The sequence below is a fragment of the Zootoca vivipara genome, chromosome 13 (assembly GCF_963506605.1).
Source record: "Zootoca vivipara chromosome 13, rZooViv1.1, whole genome shotgun sequence".
Classification (NCBI taxonomy): domain Eukaryota; kingdom Metazoa; phylum Chordata; class Lepidosauria; order Squamata; family Lacertidae; genus Zootoca; species Zootoca vivipara.
This window is the reverse complement of record NC_083288.1, coordinates 3,009,325-3,028,194: the sequence shown is the minus strand read 5'-3', so window position 1 is coordinate 3,028,194 and position 18,870 is coordinate 3,009,325. Positions and strand designations below refer to the sequence as shown.

At 43.2% G+C, this 18,870-nt stretch overlaps 1 protein-coding gene across 2 annotated transcripts; it reads left to right on the top strand.

The window, feature by feature from the left end:
* The first annotated feature begins 69 nt into the window (after positions 1-69).
* On the top strand, positions 70-15,870 carry TRIP13 (thyroid hormone receptor interactor 13). 2 transcript variants are annotated; one of them, XM_035136136.2, is made up of 14 exons: positions 70-125; positions 1,003-1,109; positions 2,499-2,664; positions 3,096-3,225; positions 4,338-4,393; positions 6,689-6,779; positions 7,185-7,257; positions 7,953-8,016; positions 9,964-10,050; positions 10,416-10,522; positions 11,054-11,207; positions 12,998-13,110; positions 14,280-14,349; positions 15,378-15,870. In XM_035136136.2, the coding sequence occupies exons 2-14, from the start codon at positions 1,018-1,020 to the stop codon at positions 15,471-15,473; spliced, it is 1,299 nt and encodes a 432-aa protein (XP_034992027.1). In that variant the 5' UTR covers positions 70-125; positions 1,003-1,017; the 3' UTR covers positions 15,474-15,870. The 2 variants fall into 2 exon arrangements, with proteins under 2 accessions (XP_034992027.1, XP_034992028.1); XM_035136137.2 differs by having other exon boundaries at positions 75-125; positions 1,007-1,109.
* The last annotated feature ends 3,000 nt before the right edge of the window (positions 15,871-18,870 follow it).

The window sequence follows — 18,870 nt, the reverse complement described above, 5'->3', positions numbered from 1 at the left end:
TGACGAAACCGGGAGGCGACCCGGCTGGGGATGAGAAGGGCGGGAATTTTGACTTGGGAGGCTGGAAGGCGGAAGGAAGGAGCGAGAGAAGCCCAGAGAAGCCCCGGCCCTTTCTCTCGGTCGAGGTGAGCCCCCCTCCCGCTCCTCCCGCGGCCGAGCCTCCCCACCATAGAAATGCAAATAAATAATGAATGACCAGTAATAATAATAATAATATTCGTGCCACCACGGAATTGGGGCGGGTAGGTGGACAGCTTTGGATGATCGTATTTATTTACTTTTATAGCGTTGTTTTTGGCTGCTTTGTTTTATCTATCTATCATCACTAAATTTGTACTGTATGCCACTCTTGGCCCAAAGATCACAGGGCGGCTCACAACATGAAAACACAGAATATATTTAAAGAAGCATCAAGGAAGGCGATGATTTTACCCCCACTTCGATAAAGCAGTTCAAATTACTTGTCTAACAAATTAACCCAGATAGCTTAACGTTATTGTCTTAACGCAAGTGATATTTTGGTAATATAGATGTATTATTGTGGGGAAAGTCACATTACATGTATTGCCTGAACTCAGCTAGCCTAAATTTTTCATAACGATGCCATTGGTATTCAGGTTGCTTTGCTACTTCTAGACTACTCCTCAATCACATTTTTTTTTGGGGGGGTGTTATACCTTTATGTGCAAAAATTACATCTCATGAAACATGTACAAGAGGAAAAGGGGGGGGGGGGAGATAGCTCCATATAGTTTTTCTATTTCTGTTATGTGCTCAGTTATTTACTAACTTTCAGTCACATTGCTCAGATTGAACATTGCAATTCTACCATCATTTTCTACGTATTTATTATCACAGTTGCTTTGATGTGAATGATATAAATTTGATAGAATTGACACTAGGGTAGAAGGGGAAAATGAGCACTACAATAAACCAATATTTTTACAGTTGCCAATAAGGATCTCCCAGATCTTAGATATAGTATAATGTCTATTTTTTCAGTTAGGTTTCTATGAAATGGACAAAGCTGCAGGTGACTTAAAACTGGCTCTTCATAATGAATGTGAATCCTTGCAGATACATGTAGAAGTTCATCAAAAATCAAACAGGTTAGTTAAAAAATTTCCATTTCAGAAAGCCCCAGCAGAATGTCATGTGCTGCGGCAGGGTGGGGGACAAACAATAAGTCCCAGAAGTTGACTAGACATGGTGGGGCTCAAAACCATGTGTAGATCAGCCTTCTTTATGGTCCAGCTCTCACTTTCATACATCGCTACTGGGAAAACCATAGCTTTAACTATACGGACCTTTGTCGGCAAGGTAATGTCTCCGCTTTTTAAGATGCTGTCTAGGTTTGTCATTGCTTTTCTCCCAAGGAGCAGGTGTCTTTTAATTTCGTGACTGCTGTCACCATCTGCAGTGATCATGGAACCCAAGAAAGTAAAATCTCTCACTGCCTCCATTTCTCCCCTCTGCCAGGAGGTGATGGGACCAGTGGCCATGATCTTAGTTTTTTGATGTTGAGCTTCAGACCATATTTTGCGCTCTCCTCTTTCACCCTCATTAAAAGGTTCTTTAATTCCTCCTCACTTTCTGCCATCAAGGTTGTGTCATCAGCATATCTGAGGTTGTTGATATTTTTTCTGGCAATCTTAATTCCGGCTTGGGATTCATCCAGTCCAGCCTTTCGCATGATGAATTCTGCATATAAGTTAAATAAGCAGGGAGACAATATACAGCCTTGTCGTACTCCTTTCCCAATTTTGAACCAATCAGTTATTCCATATCCAGTTCTAACTGTAGCTTCTTGTCCCACATAGAGATTTCTCAGGAGAGATGAGGTGATCAGGCACTCCCATTTCTTTAAGAACTTGCCATAGTTTGCTGTGGTCAACACATTCAAATGCTTTTGCGTAGTCAATGAAGCAGAAGTAGATGTTTTTCTGGAACTCTCTAGCGTTCTTTACTTTTTGTATACTTGTGGCTAAAAAGCATACAGTCATACCTCATGCTACGTCCCCTTCAGAATGCGTCTTTTCAGGATACGGACGTGCCGAACCTGGAAGTCCTGGAACGGGTTACTTCCGGGTTCAGTGCATGCGCAGAAGCACCAAATTACATCACGCCTGCGCAGATGCGGCGCTTCAGGATGCGGCCTTTTCATGTTGTGAACAGGCCTCCAGAATGGATCCTGTTCACAACCAGAGGTACCACTGTATTTTAACCTGTGCCCATTTAGCTGATGTACAGTGAAGCTTAGTGCATGAGGTTTAGGCAGGTAGATTTTGTTTTATTTTTTCCTCTTTCTGCAGGCCCTTCAGCTAAGAGCAGCTTGCTCAATCCCTTGTAGGATACCATAATCAAGAGTGTGAGGGTTAGCTGCTGGGCATACCTTTCACGGCCTTTGAGTGGGTGGGTGGGTGGGGTTTCCTTGCACTGGGTCTTTTCTAGCTGTAACAGTTATGCCTGAAGCTATGTTGTTTATCTCTTTTACCCAGCACTGCAAAGAAAGAGGATATCAAACTGGGTGTCTTAAAACTACTAGAAAGGCATCCTGTGGTCTTTGGTGATTACAAATGGACTGAGTTTGATGATTATTTCCTGACAAATAATGTGCAGTCCATTGCAGTTGTGGACACAGAGCTAAAGTTGAAGGAGAGACAGGTATTACCTTATGGCTTACCTTATTCAAAATTTATTGGGGGGGTGGGGTGGAAGGCTGCAGCTTGTTACTATGAAATGAGATCATGAGAGCGGAAGTAACGTCCACTACAATTGCTGTTAAGTGCATTAAGTCTGGATCATGAATGCTTTCTGCAATCCAAATTCCCCCGTATTGTTGGCTCCCCTTTTCCAACTGCTACTGGAGAATGCATGCATTGTGTAAGATTTCAGTTCTGAATGCTCCTCGTGTGAAAATAGAATGCCAGATAGAAAACTGACATGACAGAGAATGGGTGGACAACAGCATTTCTCCTGGAAGTGCCACTTTTTTAATATGAAGAGTGTTTCTTGCACACACACCCATAATTTTAAAAGATGTATCCAGATTGCTTGCCAGAGAGTTCTCATGTGGTTTTCCCTCTTCATTAAAGGCAATTAATCTGAGTAAGTGCAGCCTTTCCATTCACATTTTTCATCTCGGTGAAGAAGGGCCCAGTGCTGAAAATCTGGAGGCAGAGGATGAGAATATTGTTGCGGCTAATCACTGGGTGTTACCAGCAGGTATTTTTAAATTACGTGCAGTTTTTAAGATGGTCCTGATGGGGTTGGAACAGCATAGGATTAGAATGTACTAGTCAAGAGGAGGATGGTTTGATTATTTATGTGGACAGGGGCAGATTTAGATTAAAACTGTGATGGGAGCAAGCAAGAAATTGAAAACTGCATAGAACACTAAATTAGAGTACACTGGTCCTGCCACTTACATGTAATGGGGGTTTGAGCCCCATGTTGGGCAAAAGATTCCTGGACTAGATCAGGGGTTGGCAAGGTTTACCTTGCCTGGGCCGGTTCACTCCAGCGGAGATTCCTCTGTGGGCCAGATTGCGGGCGCACGTAAGTACGCGCGCCTGATTTCTGGCATCTGTGCAGGTGGGATTTCCGGCATCTGCGCAGGCACGATATCTGCGCATGTGCAGACACGATTTCCAGCACTGCGGAAGTGAGTCCCTGTGCTGTGCTTTGCCGGTTTAGTGCAGTGCGTGGGGACTCGCCGAGCGGGCAGCTCGGTTCAGGGGCAGCTCGTGAGCCAGCTAAACGACCTCCGTGGGCCGCTTGTGGCCCATGGGACTTAGGTTGCCTCCCCCTTGACTAGATTATCCTAGTGGTCCCTTCCAACTCTATGATTCTACAATTGCAGCTATGCATGAAAATAAATGAAGAACAAGAGGAGTCCTAGATCTCACACAAACTTCTCAGAGCCCAGTAAGCAAGGTGGAGGGCTCAAAAAGCTCTTTCTATGACTTGGCTCAAATTTACAGGTGATTAGTAGATTGCAGGTGGGGAATCTTTCACCCTCTGGATGTTGCTGGACCACAACTCCTGTCATCACTGCCCATTGGGAGCTGGAGTCCAGCAACATTTGGAAGGGAACAGGTCCCACACCAAGGTTAAAATCCATCATGTTGTCTTAACTGGAATAAGAAATATTATGCGATCCTATGTATGTGTGTTCATAAGTATGTTCAGTGCAAAGAATGCAGCTCTATTTTATTAAGTTCCCAGAAAAGTTGGTATAATTCATTAAGTAGCAAATGGGTTGTTGGGTTTCAAAATGATACTTTGATTTGCAAAACTACACATTGGAAATGATGTCTAATGGTTCTATGTTTCAGTTGAATTCCATGGTCTATGGGAGAGCCTTATTTATGATGCTGAGATAAAATCAGATGTAAGTTGAAAGTATTAAGTTTTTATCTGGGCTATAAACGGTTCTTCATTGTAAACTTTCACTGCACTAGATGAGTTGTCCATTCTTACTCAGGCTTGTGTCAAGTTCAGAAGCACTTTGTTTATTTTTCATAATTTTTTAAAATTAGTTTTCAATTACAGTCCAATAACAGTCCAATAACAGCGAGAGCCAGGTACCGAGACGAATTGCAGTACCAATCTTTCAAATACCCAGTTATACAATTTACCGTAATAGGAGAACCTCTGCCTCTTAAGGAGGCATCAGAGGGTTTTCAGCAGGAAAAGTGCTTTTGCACTTGGCACCTCCCTGCTCCATAGCTGTCAAGTTCTCCCTTTTTTTAAAGGGAAATTCCCTTATGCTGAATAGGCTTCCTCGGGAGAAAAGGGAAAACTTGACAGCTATGCCCTGCTCCCCACATCCAATGCCGGAGCGAGAGCCAGGTACCGAGACGAATTGCAAGTGAAGCCCATTCCCTGGAGGGAATTTGCAAGGATAATTACCCTCAATAATCCTTCTTTTTCCTTTGCCCAACAATCTTCCACTGTCGTGGAGGCTGCCTCCATTAAGGCAGAGTGGAAGCGGAAGCCAGGTTCAGAAGCGGTTTGGTTTGGTTTGGTTTGGACTGCAAGGAGTGACCACAAGGAGTTTTGCAGCTTTCAGTGCCATTTTTGGATAAACCAGGACAGAAATTTCCTTACCACCATAGAAAATGAGCTTATCACACCTGCATGTGACAGATAATCCACCCATTTAAAAAACAAAAACGTGATTGGAAAATACAGCTTTAAGGGCTGCTCTTGGAAAAACTGCTTCTGTTGCTGGACCATTTTGTTATCTATTTGCATTTCCTCTCCTTGTTTCTTTCTCTTCGGATTCTATGGCTCTTAAGTTTCTCCAAGCTGCTTGTAGCGGGCTATTTATGTACAGATTGCTCTGGGATTTTGCAAAAATAAGTAGTTTTGTATCATTCCTAAACATTCTCACTGTTTATTGAAGATTTATGTTTCCTTTAGGGTCCCCATTAATTTTAATTACCTGTACAGTAGATTGCATTTAATGAGTTTCCAAAAGGATCCTCCCCTGTTCTGTTCTGTCCCCTCCCCCTCTCTGCTGTAATAGTCAGTGTTCCTGTACCACTTGGAAATAGTCCCTTGGTCTCCATATGTTGATCTATCTATCATCTTGAGCAGGGATCAGCAAACTTTTTCAGCAGGGGGCCAGTCCATTGTCCCTCAGACCTTGGGGGGGGGGCGGCGGACTATATTTTGGAAAAAAAATTAAATGAATTCCTATGCCCCACAAATAACCCAGAGATGCATTTTAAATAAAAGCACATTCTACTCATGTAAAAACATGCTGATATCATGGGCCAGATTTAGAAGATGATTGGGCCGGATCCAATACGCAGATATAGGATCACAGTTTAAAGTTGCACTATTGATGGGAAGAGTGGAAAGTGGGATGTCCGGGTGGCACTGGGGATGCTGAGCAAATTAATAAGTTATGCCTTTGTTTTAAAATTTTGTGCTATCCATAAGTTGATTAGTAGAAAACTTTGCAGGCTAGCAACTTTTTATTGGCTTGTAAACAAGACTTGAGTATGGAATCTCTATATTCTTACTACCCTGTCCACTGTTTAAACGCCTAAATAGCTGGGCATGCATCCCATAGCAACTGAACAACCTTTTTGTTATGCACAAGTTAAATGATTAGGTACATTGGTTCATAAGTGTACAACTTATTTGCCAGTGTGTAGGAAAATGTCTTTCAAGATCCTTACACAGTTAATCATGGGAAATGAGAAATTGCCTGTGACTCTTCCAAGGAACGAAGTCTTCTGAACAGGATTGTTTTCCGAATGGGATGCAATACTACATTAACATTTCAACAGACTGTTTTTGGAATGTCTGCCAGAATAGACACAAGACTTCAGCAAACAAAAAACAAAACAAATAGTGGAAATGAATGTTTGTGCAAACATTCTGTAAATACTGTATATTGGAAGTGCCAGAGGCAGCAGGATATCTGACAAATTTCACAGCTATAGGTGTTAGTTTTTATTGCCTACTGATCTTGGAAGTCTTGTGATATTTGCCTGCTAACACAAGACTGGGTTCTGATATTCCAATGTGGTGGTTACTGTTCACACCTCCTTTTTGCCATCATTGAGAAAAAGAGAGTGCTTCATTTTTTAAAAAACAACTGAATAATTCAGTTATAATGTGGAATTTTAATTCTCTCTCCCCACCCCTTTCTCTCTCTCTGCTCAATTAGCTATTAGATTATGTGACTACGACATTACTGTTCTCTGACAGAAATGTCAACAGCAACTTGATATCGTGGAATAGAGTTGTTCTGCTACATGGTAAAGTTTATATTTAATTTTTGCTGTTTTATACAGGACTTATACTTGTCATAGTTAGCCTTTATATAGCACCCTTAAAGTGTTGAAAGTACTTCACGTTCTTGGCCTCATTCGTAGGTGACACATAGCCATGGTTTACACAAGCCATGGTTTGTGGTTGTTGAACTAAACCACAAGTTAGTGTATATTTTAATGTACAAAAGGAGTCTTAAAATACTAGACAGAAGTCAATTGCTTCAGTTTTATCAAACATATGAAGCATGCCACAAATATAATTTAGTTGGAGATGATGATTAAACTGGTTAGCCCCTGCCTTCCCCCCCCCCCCAATCAAAAAGTAACTCAAAGCAACTTACAAAATTAGGTATGTGTTCAATACTTATGTTTTCTGTACTTTAACTGCAGGTCCTCCAGGAACTGGTAAAACTTCACTATGTAAAGCACTGGCCCAGAAGCTGACTATTAGACTTTCTCATAGGTAATTCAGATAACTGTTTGGTATCTTAGAAATTAAGATAGTACCTAGTCTAACAGCTCTGCTTTTCCTGTGCTATGCAGCTCCATTTCATTTGCCTGCGACTTGCAGGAAAGAATTTCCCAGCGGATCGTTCCTTCTGTTCTGTGCCTCCTCACTGGCAAGATGAACTCTTGGATGGAAGAAATTAAAAGCAATGCTATGCTTTTGTATTAGAAAGTGAGAAAATAAAATACTGTGTCCCAAAGTAGTTGAAACAACTTGGATATTGAAATTCTAAATTATTTAACAAATAATGACAGGTTGAGCACTTTTTATAATGACAAGTTGAGCATTTTTTCAGTGGGGATCTAAGCACATACGTAGGTGCTTGCAGCTTTAATGGGAAAGTTAACGGGGGCTGGATCATGCTGTGTGAACTTAGATTTCACCAGGATCCTTGGGGAAACACTCCTACGGATAAGTTGGGAACATAGGAAGCTGTCCTATGCCAAGTCAGAGCATTTTCCCGTCTCACTCGCCTTTGCCTGAGGACTGACCCAAGGACCGTTTGCTAGTGAAGCATCAAGCTGCAGCCCTTGCCCTCGACTAAATTTCACTTTCTGCAGGGTTAAGACTGCACTCCTGGACTTTTCCCTATGAGCTATATGAGTACCAGCAGCATTAATGGTTTCCCTGCTTTTTCACTTAAATTTTAGATATCGCTATGGACAGCTGATAGAGATAAACAGCCATAGCCTCTTCTCCAAGTGGTTTTCTGAGGTAAGCATTTATGCAACATTCTTAGCAGTTTTGTGATTCAGAGAATGTTTCCTGCCTATGCAGTGGTTTGAAGATACTGTCAAATTTGCCCAGTAGCTCAGGATCTTATGCTGTGTTTTAGCACATGGTTCTTTTTACTCTTTGCTGCAAAAGTAAATACTGTATCCATGAACCTGATGCAGAGAAAATAATGTTCTCCAGTACAGCCTTTTAGACAAAATGAAGTGGATTGTGGAGATTGTACAAAAATGGAGCTACCTCATGCGACAGTGCCACAGTAAGAAAAATGGTAGAGGCCTAATAAGTGGAGTGAATGGCTAACCCTCTTTTTAGCACAGGAACCCTACCCCTTCTCCAGCCTTCTGCTTCTTGCACCCTCCCTCTAGTCGCTTCTCTTCCCCTTCCCTCGCTTGGGTCAGGCCTCTCTGAGAGACAGAAAACATGCACACACAACACTTTAAAAAAAGGACACATTTCTAAATACATTGACAAAGCAAAATTATTAGTTATAACAGATACGCAATGATTGTGCATTGCTTAGATTGGTGACCATGAGTAAAATGTATTTTGCATCAGTAACGATAAGTATTTATAGGAAGGAGGAGAGGAAGAGAAGAAGGAAGAAAATAAAATGTATACTTCATGCACGCCAACTGTGCTGTAAGCTTTGGGTTCTGTTCTACCATATACCTCATTATTTGTGTAATCAGTAAAGTCACATTGGGCTACACAAAAATTCTCGTGTTTCTTTTGACGTCTTGCTTCTTTAATTTTTGCGTCAATTTTCCCGGTAACGCTGTTTGGCAAATTGCTGGTCCATGAGTAATAATTGTAGCGATTTCCATGTCCTGACAATAATTGTTCTTCCAGTGGTTAATAGATGTATTATGAGTCCGTTGTTCTAATTTGCAACATTTTGTGACTCTACAAGTTCAGTAGTGCTAGTCAGGGGGACTGTCTGCCTTGTAATCAAAGGTATTTCCGTAAATACAAGAGATCTGTGTAAAGCCTAGATCCAATAGAACTACCCTGAATCCTGAAAAGCACATAGAGCTGGGAAAGGAAGTGGGAAAGAGTGTCCAGCTTCCAGCTTCCTTTGGCGTTATGTTCTTTTCAAGGAAGAGAAAGTTAATCATAGAATCATAGAGTTGGAAGAGAACACAAGGGCCATCCAGTCCAACCCCCTGCCAAGCAGGAAACACCATCAAAGCGTTCTTGACATATGCCTGTCAAGCCTCTGCTTAAAGACCTCCAAAGAAGGAGACTCCACCACACTCCTTGGTAGCAAATTCCACTGTTGAACAGCTCTTACTGTCAGGAAGTTCTTCCTAATGTTTAGGTGGAATCTTCTTTCTTGAAGTTTGAATCCATTGCTCCGTGTCTTCACCACCTCATATCTGGTGATAAAGAGGTTTTATGGCTGATCTCTGATTTAGCATATTGTCTAAGACTGCAATTCTCTATTTGCTTGCCTGAACACAGTGGATTGTGCTGCTAGAAGAGGAATAAAGCAGGACACCTATCTTACCTTCTCCTAAAACCACAGAGAAGGAACTACAAGGGAAAAAGTCAGCAACTCTGCTTGATGCTCCCTGTTAGCAAAAAAATGTTCATTCGTTCTAAGCCAGATGGGAGCACTGTGTGCAGTCACACCTGCAAATCCCATAAGGATCCTCTGCCACCTAGACTTCTTGGAGGAGGAAGGCCCCATCTGCCACATGGCCCTTTGCCCCAGCGGAATGTTAACACCCCTTTTCAGGTTCTCCATCATCCCCACCAAGGTTGAGCCCGCAGGTCAAGAACAGTTCTGTTTCTGCTGTTATAGCTGTTGTGGCGGCAGCAAGTGCCCACGTTTGGTCACCGGAGGTGATTGGGAAAGTGCCAAATGGCAAGGCTGGGAGAGCAGAAAGGAATGCATTGTTTTTTACACATCAATTTTTTTTCCAGAGTGGCAAACTGGTTACCAAAATGTTCCAGAAGATTCAAGAATTAATTGAAGACAAAGATGCCCTTGTATTTGTACTGATCGATGAGGTATGGCCACAGCACCATTTTAAATGTTGAAACATTGGCTACACTACATTTCTGGGTCATGGTGGGAAATAGAATGGCAGAAGGGGCAATTTTGATTGGCAAGAAGATGATCGTATTATTTTAGCACAACTTATTTTTAGTCCCTTTTTACATTTATGATAAATGGTGTTTGAGAGTTGCTGTAGATGGCAACTTAATTGACAGGACAAGGAAAGTCCTAAATGTGACTGATTGAATTGTTTTGCATAGATGCCTCCTGAATGCTGGATAGCTGTACATGCATTAAATATATGTGCTACTGTGATTACTGTTCCTAAAAATCTGTGAGAGCTAGTTTTGTTTGTTTGTTTGTTTGTTTGTTTAAGGTGGAAAGTCTCACAGCAGCACGGAGTGCTTTTCGGGCAGGTACAGAACCTTCTGATGCCATCCGGGTTGTAAATGCAGTCTTGACCCAAATTGATCAGATCAAAAGGTAACAAACTACATTTATAACTTTTCCTGGAAGGGTATTCCGTAAATTGCCTAGGAACAATTGGAAGGCACAAAAGCAAAGGAGCTAATTTACAAGATCTGATTAGTAGGCCCTAATAAGGCAACATTTATATCCTCCCACCTGGCATAAAATATGATCAGGTGATATTTGCCATTCTTACAGGATAATTTCTCCATCCAGGTTTCATTAGAAAGCATCCAGATTCATTTGTCCAGTTTTGAGTGGGTCCCTTTAGTTGTCGAGGCAGTAGATCCCCCTACAACACTGATGTCCACTCCCAGTGTCCTTTGGAGTCCTCTAAACCTCAGCTTTCACCTTTTAGATTCAAAGTACGTTCTTAGCTATTGTAGCCGCAGAGTGGCATGGCAAAAATTTCAGATTAAGTTCTTCAGGTGCAGTCACCAGCCATGTACCCAAGAGGCTGTCAATGCAAATGTAACTGACAGTGGAAAGTTTCAAGTGTTGAACCTATGAAATTAGTGTTACAACATCTCTGTGTGTTCCTTAAAGGTACCCTAATGTAGTTATCTTGACGACTTCAAATATCACGGAGAAAATTGATATGGCCTTTGTGGACAGAGCAGATATCAAGCAATACATTGGCCCACCTTCTGCTGAAGCAGTATTCAAAATATATCTTTCTTGCTTGGAGGAACTAATGAAGGTAAACACTCAGAAGCTCTTAGCATCCACATTGCATCAAATCCTTAGAGGCACGGCCAGCATCCTAGAATTCCAACAAAACGTTAGAAGGTGTGTATGTGTGAGACTTCAAAGCCCTCTTTGCCCAAGCAGGAGGCAGCCCCAAGTCAGTGGAGAGGTGGGTGTTGGTGAGGCCGGCCTCCTCTAGCAAGTGACAGTGTGGTCAGGCTGGCTCTGCTTTCCTCTTGGCTGTGAGAGAAGGTGGGGGGAGCTGAGCTGTCTGACTGGGTGCCCAGGCTTTCTCCACCTCCCATCCAGCTATAAAGGGAGGGCTATCTTGTGATCACCTGCCGCCCTTCTGAGCGAAGGAGGAGAAAAGGACTGGGCAGCTGCTGAAGCTCAGCAGAGCCATGAAGAAAATCCTAGGAGCACATCAACTCTCCCCTTTTCTCAGTCCTGGAACAGGGAAGTCATTGTTCCCTTTGAATTAGCAACCTGACCCTTAAAGGAAATGGAACACATTCCTTCTCTTCTCTCCACCCCACATGAGCCCAGAGCATCTGTTTCAGAGCAGAGGGAGGGAGGCATGAGCAGTTTGTACCACATTTCAGGTTTTTAAAAACCTCTTTTGGGTTTTTCAAAAAACAAACAAACTGCTTCTCCATACCTTGGTGTTTCCATACAGTGGGTATATTTGTTCCTATTGTTGCTTTCTCCTTAAAGTTAAGGGGACCCCTGACCATTAGGTCCAGTCGTGGACAACTCTGGGGTTGCGGCGCTCATCTTGCGTTATTGGCCGAGGGAGCCGGAGTACAGCTTCCAGGTCATGTGGCCAGCATGACTAAGCTGCTTCTGGCGAACCAGAGCAGTGCACAGAAACGCCGTTTACCTTCCTACCCAGGGCCGTCTTAAGCGTCCCTGGCGCCGTGGTGCGCCAGATCTCTCCGGCGCCCTCCCACCCCTTTTCCCAGCGCGGTGGGCGCTGCGCGGTGGGCGCTGCGCGGTGGGCGGGCGGGCAGGCACAGCGCAATCTCTCCGGCGCCCTCCCACCCCGTTTCCCAGCGCGGTGGGCGCAGCGCGCAGCTGCGCAGCAGACCGGCCAGCCAGCGGGCGGGCCGGCGCCATGTTGCCCTGCGCCACCCAGCCTGCACGTAGGGCCGGCCCTGTTCCCACCGGAGTGGTACCTATTTATCTACTTGCACTTGGACGTGCTTTCAACCTGCTAGGTGGGCAGGAGCTGGGACCAAACAACGGGAGCTCACCCCGTCGCGGGGATTTGAACTGCCGACCTGATCAGCAAGCCCTAGGCTTTGTGGTTTAGACCACAGCACCACCCGCGTCCCTTTCTGCTTACAGATGTTTAATTATCGTTGTTCCATCATTTACCTCCAAATGCTCATTCTGTTACTTACCTGTGCTAGATATTGGTGAGCTACTAGTAGACAGCATGTGGGGATTTTTTAAAATAAAAAATATAATTTGTTTTTTTTTTCGTTGTAACCCGCAAGGTGGTATACAAAACATTCAAACAAACCAGATTGAGAAAAGGACTGTGTGTGTGTGTGTGTGTGTAAAACTCAGAGGAGTGGAATAACCTTCACAATCTGCAAATCATTCAGAGCTGTGTGGAATAGACATGGTTTTTACTTCCCACCTGAAGGTGAACCCATGTGGGGCCAGTCTTGCCTCCCTTGTTAGGGAGTTCCACAGTTGGAGTGATGCGTGTTCTCACCAACCTTTGTTATGTTTTGAGTAGTAATGCAGTTGTGAGATTGATACATTTCTTACAGAGACGATCTTTTTCCTCCCAAGTGCCAGATAATATATCCTCGGCAGCAGCTGCTGACACTCCGTGAGCTGGAGGTGATCGGTTATTTAGACAGCGATGTGTCGAAATTGAGTCTCATATTGAGAGAAATTTCAAGGTAGGATTCCTGGCTTGATTTATCTGTCTTTTAATTTTACCCTCACATGTAAAGTGAAGGTTGTGGTTCTTCACATACTCTCCCATGAAATAAAATGCTTGTGTTCTCAGAATACAAGCCAAAGTGAGAAATTCTCCTCTGCTGTTTCTTGAGGGATCTATGCAGGTTTAGTAATTTGGGGGGGGGGGTAAAATAAGCAAATAATGCTGCTTCTAATAGGGCAATAAAATTCCTTGATTTTTAATGAGCTTTTTGCTAGAGGAAAAACTATTATAACTTAGCGCAGCACTGAAAATGCAAGTGCTTATGGCAAGTATGAATTGCTTCCAGGTGACCCAGAAGGGGGGAGCCTTTCCAAAGGGACATTAACTAGTCCTCTTCTTCCACCTGTGATCAACATAGGTATGTGGGCCACTGCATTTTATGGCCTAGAACAGGCTTCCTCAACCTTGGCCCTCCAGATGTTTTTGGTCTACAGCTCCCATGATCCCTAGCTAGCAGGACCAGTGGTCAGGGATGATGGGAATTGTAGTCTCAAAACATCTGGAGGGCCGAGGTTGAGGAAGCCTGGTCTAGGAGCTTCTGTGATCTAAGGCTAGTTCTGTGTTTTTTCTTGATATTTCATCAGTCTCTTTCTCAGGGAATGTAGAGTTGTTTTGTTGTGTTTGATTAACACTCTGAAATAATAAACGTTCAATAGTGAAAAAGAGTTGCTGCGCTTTATCTGCAAAATGCCTCTCCTTGTCACAAAGTAAATTGCAAGAATAATAATCAAAAGGAATACTTTTCTTTTTAAAAAGTAAATCTGCTTTTCAAGGCATGAACCTACAAAAAGCAATGGAAGACGTCACCCTGGTTCTGGACAAGACTTAGAACTCCTCCCCCTCCCAACATCTAAATATCAGCATACAGGGAAATTTCTGTAGGAGAATTTAGTTCCCACCTGAACAAGTGCAGTCTTATCTCCTCATCTGCTCTTTGTGAGAACTAGGTCTTAGGGAGAATCAATTCTGAACATCACAGCTGCTGACTACCAACAACAAGAGATGTTGTAGAAATTACCAACCTCGTATCCTAATTTTGCTATTCGTAGCACACTTAACACTTCCTTATGCGCTCGTATTTGTGAAAGTGAGCCTGATGCTTCTCATGCTTCTGTATTAATACAGGAAAAGTGAAGGACTTAGTGGCCGTGTTTTAAGGAAACTTCCTTTTCTGGCACATGCGCTTTACATTCAGGTATGGCCATGCTACTTATTCTTGTTACTGCAGGGATGGGCTGTGTTCACTTGCTGGCTTCCTCTGACCCAGGTATTTGGGGCCAACCACAACATGTGCTGTTTGGTGACCCATTTCAGGCTTCTGTATGGCCTGTAAACGGCCTCGGTCTAGTATACCTGAAGGAGCATCTCCACCTCCATCGCTCTGCCCGAACACTGAGGTCCAGTGCCGAGGGCCTTCTGGCGGTTCCCTCGCTGCGAGAAGCCAAGTTACAGGGAACCAGGCAGAGGGCCTTCTCGGTAGTGGCACCTGCCCTGTGGAATGCCCTCCCACCAGATGTCAAAGAGAAAAACAACTACTAGACTTTTAGAGGACACTTGAAGGCAGTCCTTTTTAGGGAAGCTTTTAATCTTTAAGAAATTAGTGTATTCTAATATTTCTGTTGGAAGCCGCCCAGAGTGGCTGGGGAAACCCAGCCAGATGGGCGGGGTATAAATAATAATAATAATAATAATAATAATAATAATAATAATAATAAATTATTGTTATTGTTATTATTATTATTATTATTATTATTATTATTATGTATATGGCTTTTGGAACTTGCTCTAATGCAGGGGTGGCCAACTCACAAGACACTGCGATCTATCTCATGGAGTTAAAAACTGGCAGTGATCTACCCGCTTTTTTGGGGTTCAGGTCAAAGTTGTTGACCTTTTTTAGGAAGGAAAGCCCTGTTTTGGGGGGGTGCAGGCCAACACTGTTGAACTTTTTTTAGGGGAGCCAAGGTTGTTGAGCTTGTTTGGGAGGAGCCAGTGATCTACCACAGACATCAAGTGATCTACCGGTAGATCATGATCCACCTGTTGGACGTGCCCGCTCTAATGTATTTATTGCCTATTGGCTTCCCCCCCCAGTTTTGATGGAATTTAGCAATTCACCTTCTGCTTGTAAAATGCTGGGGTGCCATGGGGCCAGTCCCTCCCTCTCTTATGTGGTGGATACGCTTACATTGACACTGGTTTTACTTTTATTTTTTATTCTAGTCACCTAACGTCACAACGACAGCTTTCCTTCAAGCCTTGTCACTTGTGGTGGACAAGCAATTTGAAGAAAGAGCCAAACTTGCCGATTGCGTTTGACATTCTCCTTCCTCCTCCAGCGCTTGACTGAGTATAACACTTCCATTAGTTACACTGTTGTATTGTCTTTCTGCATGATTGTTAGGACTTATTAAGGAACCCATAAAAACCTGAATAAGAAGAAGTAGGGAAATGTATAGTTTTTTCAGTGCTATGTTTTCCAAGTGCAGTTTAGGCTTAGAGACTTTATATACATTGAAGAGCTTTATTTCATTTGAGCTGTAAACCTGATTCATTTCTAAAAATAACTATTTTTGTCACTGTTCATGTACATTTTGTAAAGCTATATCGGAAATCCTGCACTTTGTGGACCTGTAATTTGTATCATTTTCTGGTATTTTTATGAACTAGAATATTGTCAACAAAATAATTCTGATCCCCCCATTAAAAAAAAAATACTGCCAAAACAGATGTGCTGATTCTGGGTGAGATCAAGCTTGTCTTTCAGTCAATTCTTTATTGCAGCCCAAAGACCCACAAGATGAAATTCAGTGCATGTAAAGTACATTAAAAGCACACAGACTACAGATCATAAGACTAGGCATGTTTCTGACTTTTGTCTAATACAAATTGATCTCTGATCCTGACCACCTCAGACAGAAACTTGGCAGCGGCCAAAGTCACACTGGGAATCTTATCGTCTAATAGGAACTTGGCACAGAATCAGGCAGATTTACCTGGTAGATTTGCCATTAGTGGATTAATCGGATGTTAGAATTATAGAGTTGGAAGAGACCACAAGGGCCATCCAGTCCAACCCCCTGCCAAGCAGGAAACACCATCAAAGCATTCCTGACATATGCCTGTCAAGCCTCAAGTCTCCAAAGAAGGAGACTCCACCACACTCCTTGGCAGCAAATTCCACTGTCGAACAGCTCTTACTGTCAGGAAGTTCTTCCTAATGTTTAGGTGGAATCTTCTTTCTTGTAGCTTGAATCCATTGCTCCATGTCCGCTTCTCTGGAGCAGCAGAAAACAACCTTTCTCCCTCCTCTATATGGCATCCTTTTATATATTTGAACATGGCTATCATATGTTGCCGGGCCTGTTTCTATATTCTACAGGACAGGAGAACGTTCTTCATGCATTCTACTTCCAGATTAGCACAAGGACATAATAAGATAAGATAAGATATCTTTATTGTCATTGTCCCCTTGCGGGAACAACGAAATTACTCGGTTGCTACATCCACTCAGATAAAGCATTCCGCACAATCCAAAACTACAAAACCTAATTAAAAACAGTAAATATAATACAAATAACAAGTAAAATAAGATGACTTCAAAGTCCAGGCTTTCCATTTAAGGCCAAAATCGCTCTAGAGAAGAAACTGTTCCTGAGACGGCTCGTTCTTGCCTGCATTGTTCTATATCTCCGTCCTGATGGCAGGAGCTGAAAGAAATGGTGACCAGGGTGCGTTGGGTCCCTTGATATGTCTAGTGCTTTTCTATGGCACCTGGTGGTGTAAATTTGTTCTAAGGTGGAGAGTGAGCAGCCAATAATGCTCTCTGCTGTTTTAATAATTCTACACAGCCCTGCTCTGTCCTGAGAAGTACAGCTTCCGTACCACACATATAAACCGTACGTGAGCACGCTCTGTATGGCACAGTGATAGAAGGCAAGCAGCAGCTTTTGTGGAAGATGGTTTTTCCTTAAAATTCTCAAAAAATACAGTCTCTTGTGAAATACGGGACACCAGCAAATCTACCTCACAGCATTTCAGCGGGAAACACAGTAAGTCAGTCTATGATAACTGGCAAATGATCCAGCTTAGTATGAGTGGGAATCTGCCTGCACAACGGGGCTTCTCCTCCCAGTTGCAGCCTCCCTCCTCCCAAAAAACAAGAACTCTGGAGCAGATTCTGGGCCTGTGTGGTGGGGCTGGAGGGGAGGGTGAGAAGAGAAATGGGGGGGGTGATGTGCGAATGGGCAAGCGTCATTGGATATCACCACCCCTAAGGCTTCCATATTAGGCTCAAATAGTTACTCTGGTGCTGAATAACAATTGTCCCTGAGCAGACAAAGAAGCCTTGTGAAATGGATAGAGGGAACATCCCCCTTCCCCTCTGCTATTCAGTCTGCCACAGTTTAACAATTATTTGATATAAAAGTGCACAGGATCACTAGTATAAATAATGGGCAGACTTAGAGCACTTTATGTTTCATCAGGTGAAAATGAAATGCCTGCGTCTGTGTAAATGTTCATATTGGAAAAATGATCATAACGGTTCTTCATTTCCATATTTAACCCAGTGTATCTGGTACAGGCAGGGATTCAGTTTAGAGAATAACGGTAGGGCTAGCATGTATTTGTATTCACACGATATTAATGTCAATCTAGTTGGTCTTTAAAAGAAAGCTTACAATTTACATTTTTAAAGAAATTAAATTCTGATTTATTTATTTTTAGAAGAACCCAATTTAAACCTGACTTTAATCCACCCTGCCAGACACAGACCCTTTAGCCTTAGGCTTAGGGCTTGTCCCTTCTCCCAGCTTCCAATCCTGTATGAGTTAGAAGAAGCAAAGCTCATCCCAGCAGCTTTGTAATAGTCACGCACAGCTACCCTTCTCGGGGCTCCTGGTCCCCTTCACATTACTCCACAAGTGGAAACTCGGTCACAAGGCCTGATCCTCTATCCCAATCCGCACTTTCTGAGTCATGACCATGTGGTGTTAAGGAATCAGTTTAGGTGGGGGTGTTCATTTAGGTAATTCAGAAACAATCATAACTACCCAGTAGGTAGGATAAGATGCGCAATGGTGTGTCGAGTTGGGAGCTTCCCCCGGGATGCGAAGACAAGCTCCAGTGGATGGAGCGGGCGAGACCAATTCTGGGTCCAACGGCGAAGAAGGCGGTTTCTGCACGTGCTCTAGGGGGGAATGAAGGGCAGGTGAGGCTCGTCTACCTGGGAAGGGAAGTCCATCTGGGGGAAGGAAAACCACCCTCAGCCTCCCCTGCCTTGTGGAATATCTTTGGGAGAAGAAAAGGCTAAGGAACAAACCCTACACAAAGTCCCTAAGATGGTGGGATGGGACCTTGTACACCATCTTCCTTCCCACAACTCCCATGGCCAAGCTGGTGCCAAATATATTGCTCGGCTTTCCTTTGGACCACATTAGCGAGGCTGTCTGGGCAGCCTAGGACCTCCACACACACTGCCAGGCTTGCACCCCAAGGAGGACAGTTCAGTGCTGTTAGCACAGCAGTTTCACTTCACCCCTGAAGGTGCACTCCATTGTCTCTCCAGACAGACAGACTGATGCCAACAGGTGTGTGGAGAATGTCTGTGGCATGATGTCAGCTCTATAAATTTTTATTCCAGTAAATCAAATGTACATTAGGTTTCCTTCAAGGAGGTCTATCAAAGGACTTACTTCAAATGCCCTGAAGAGAC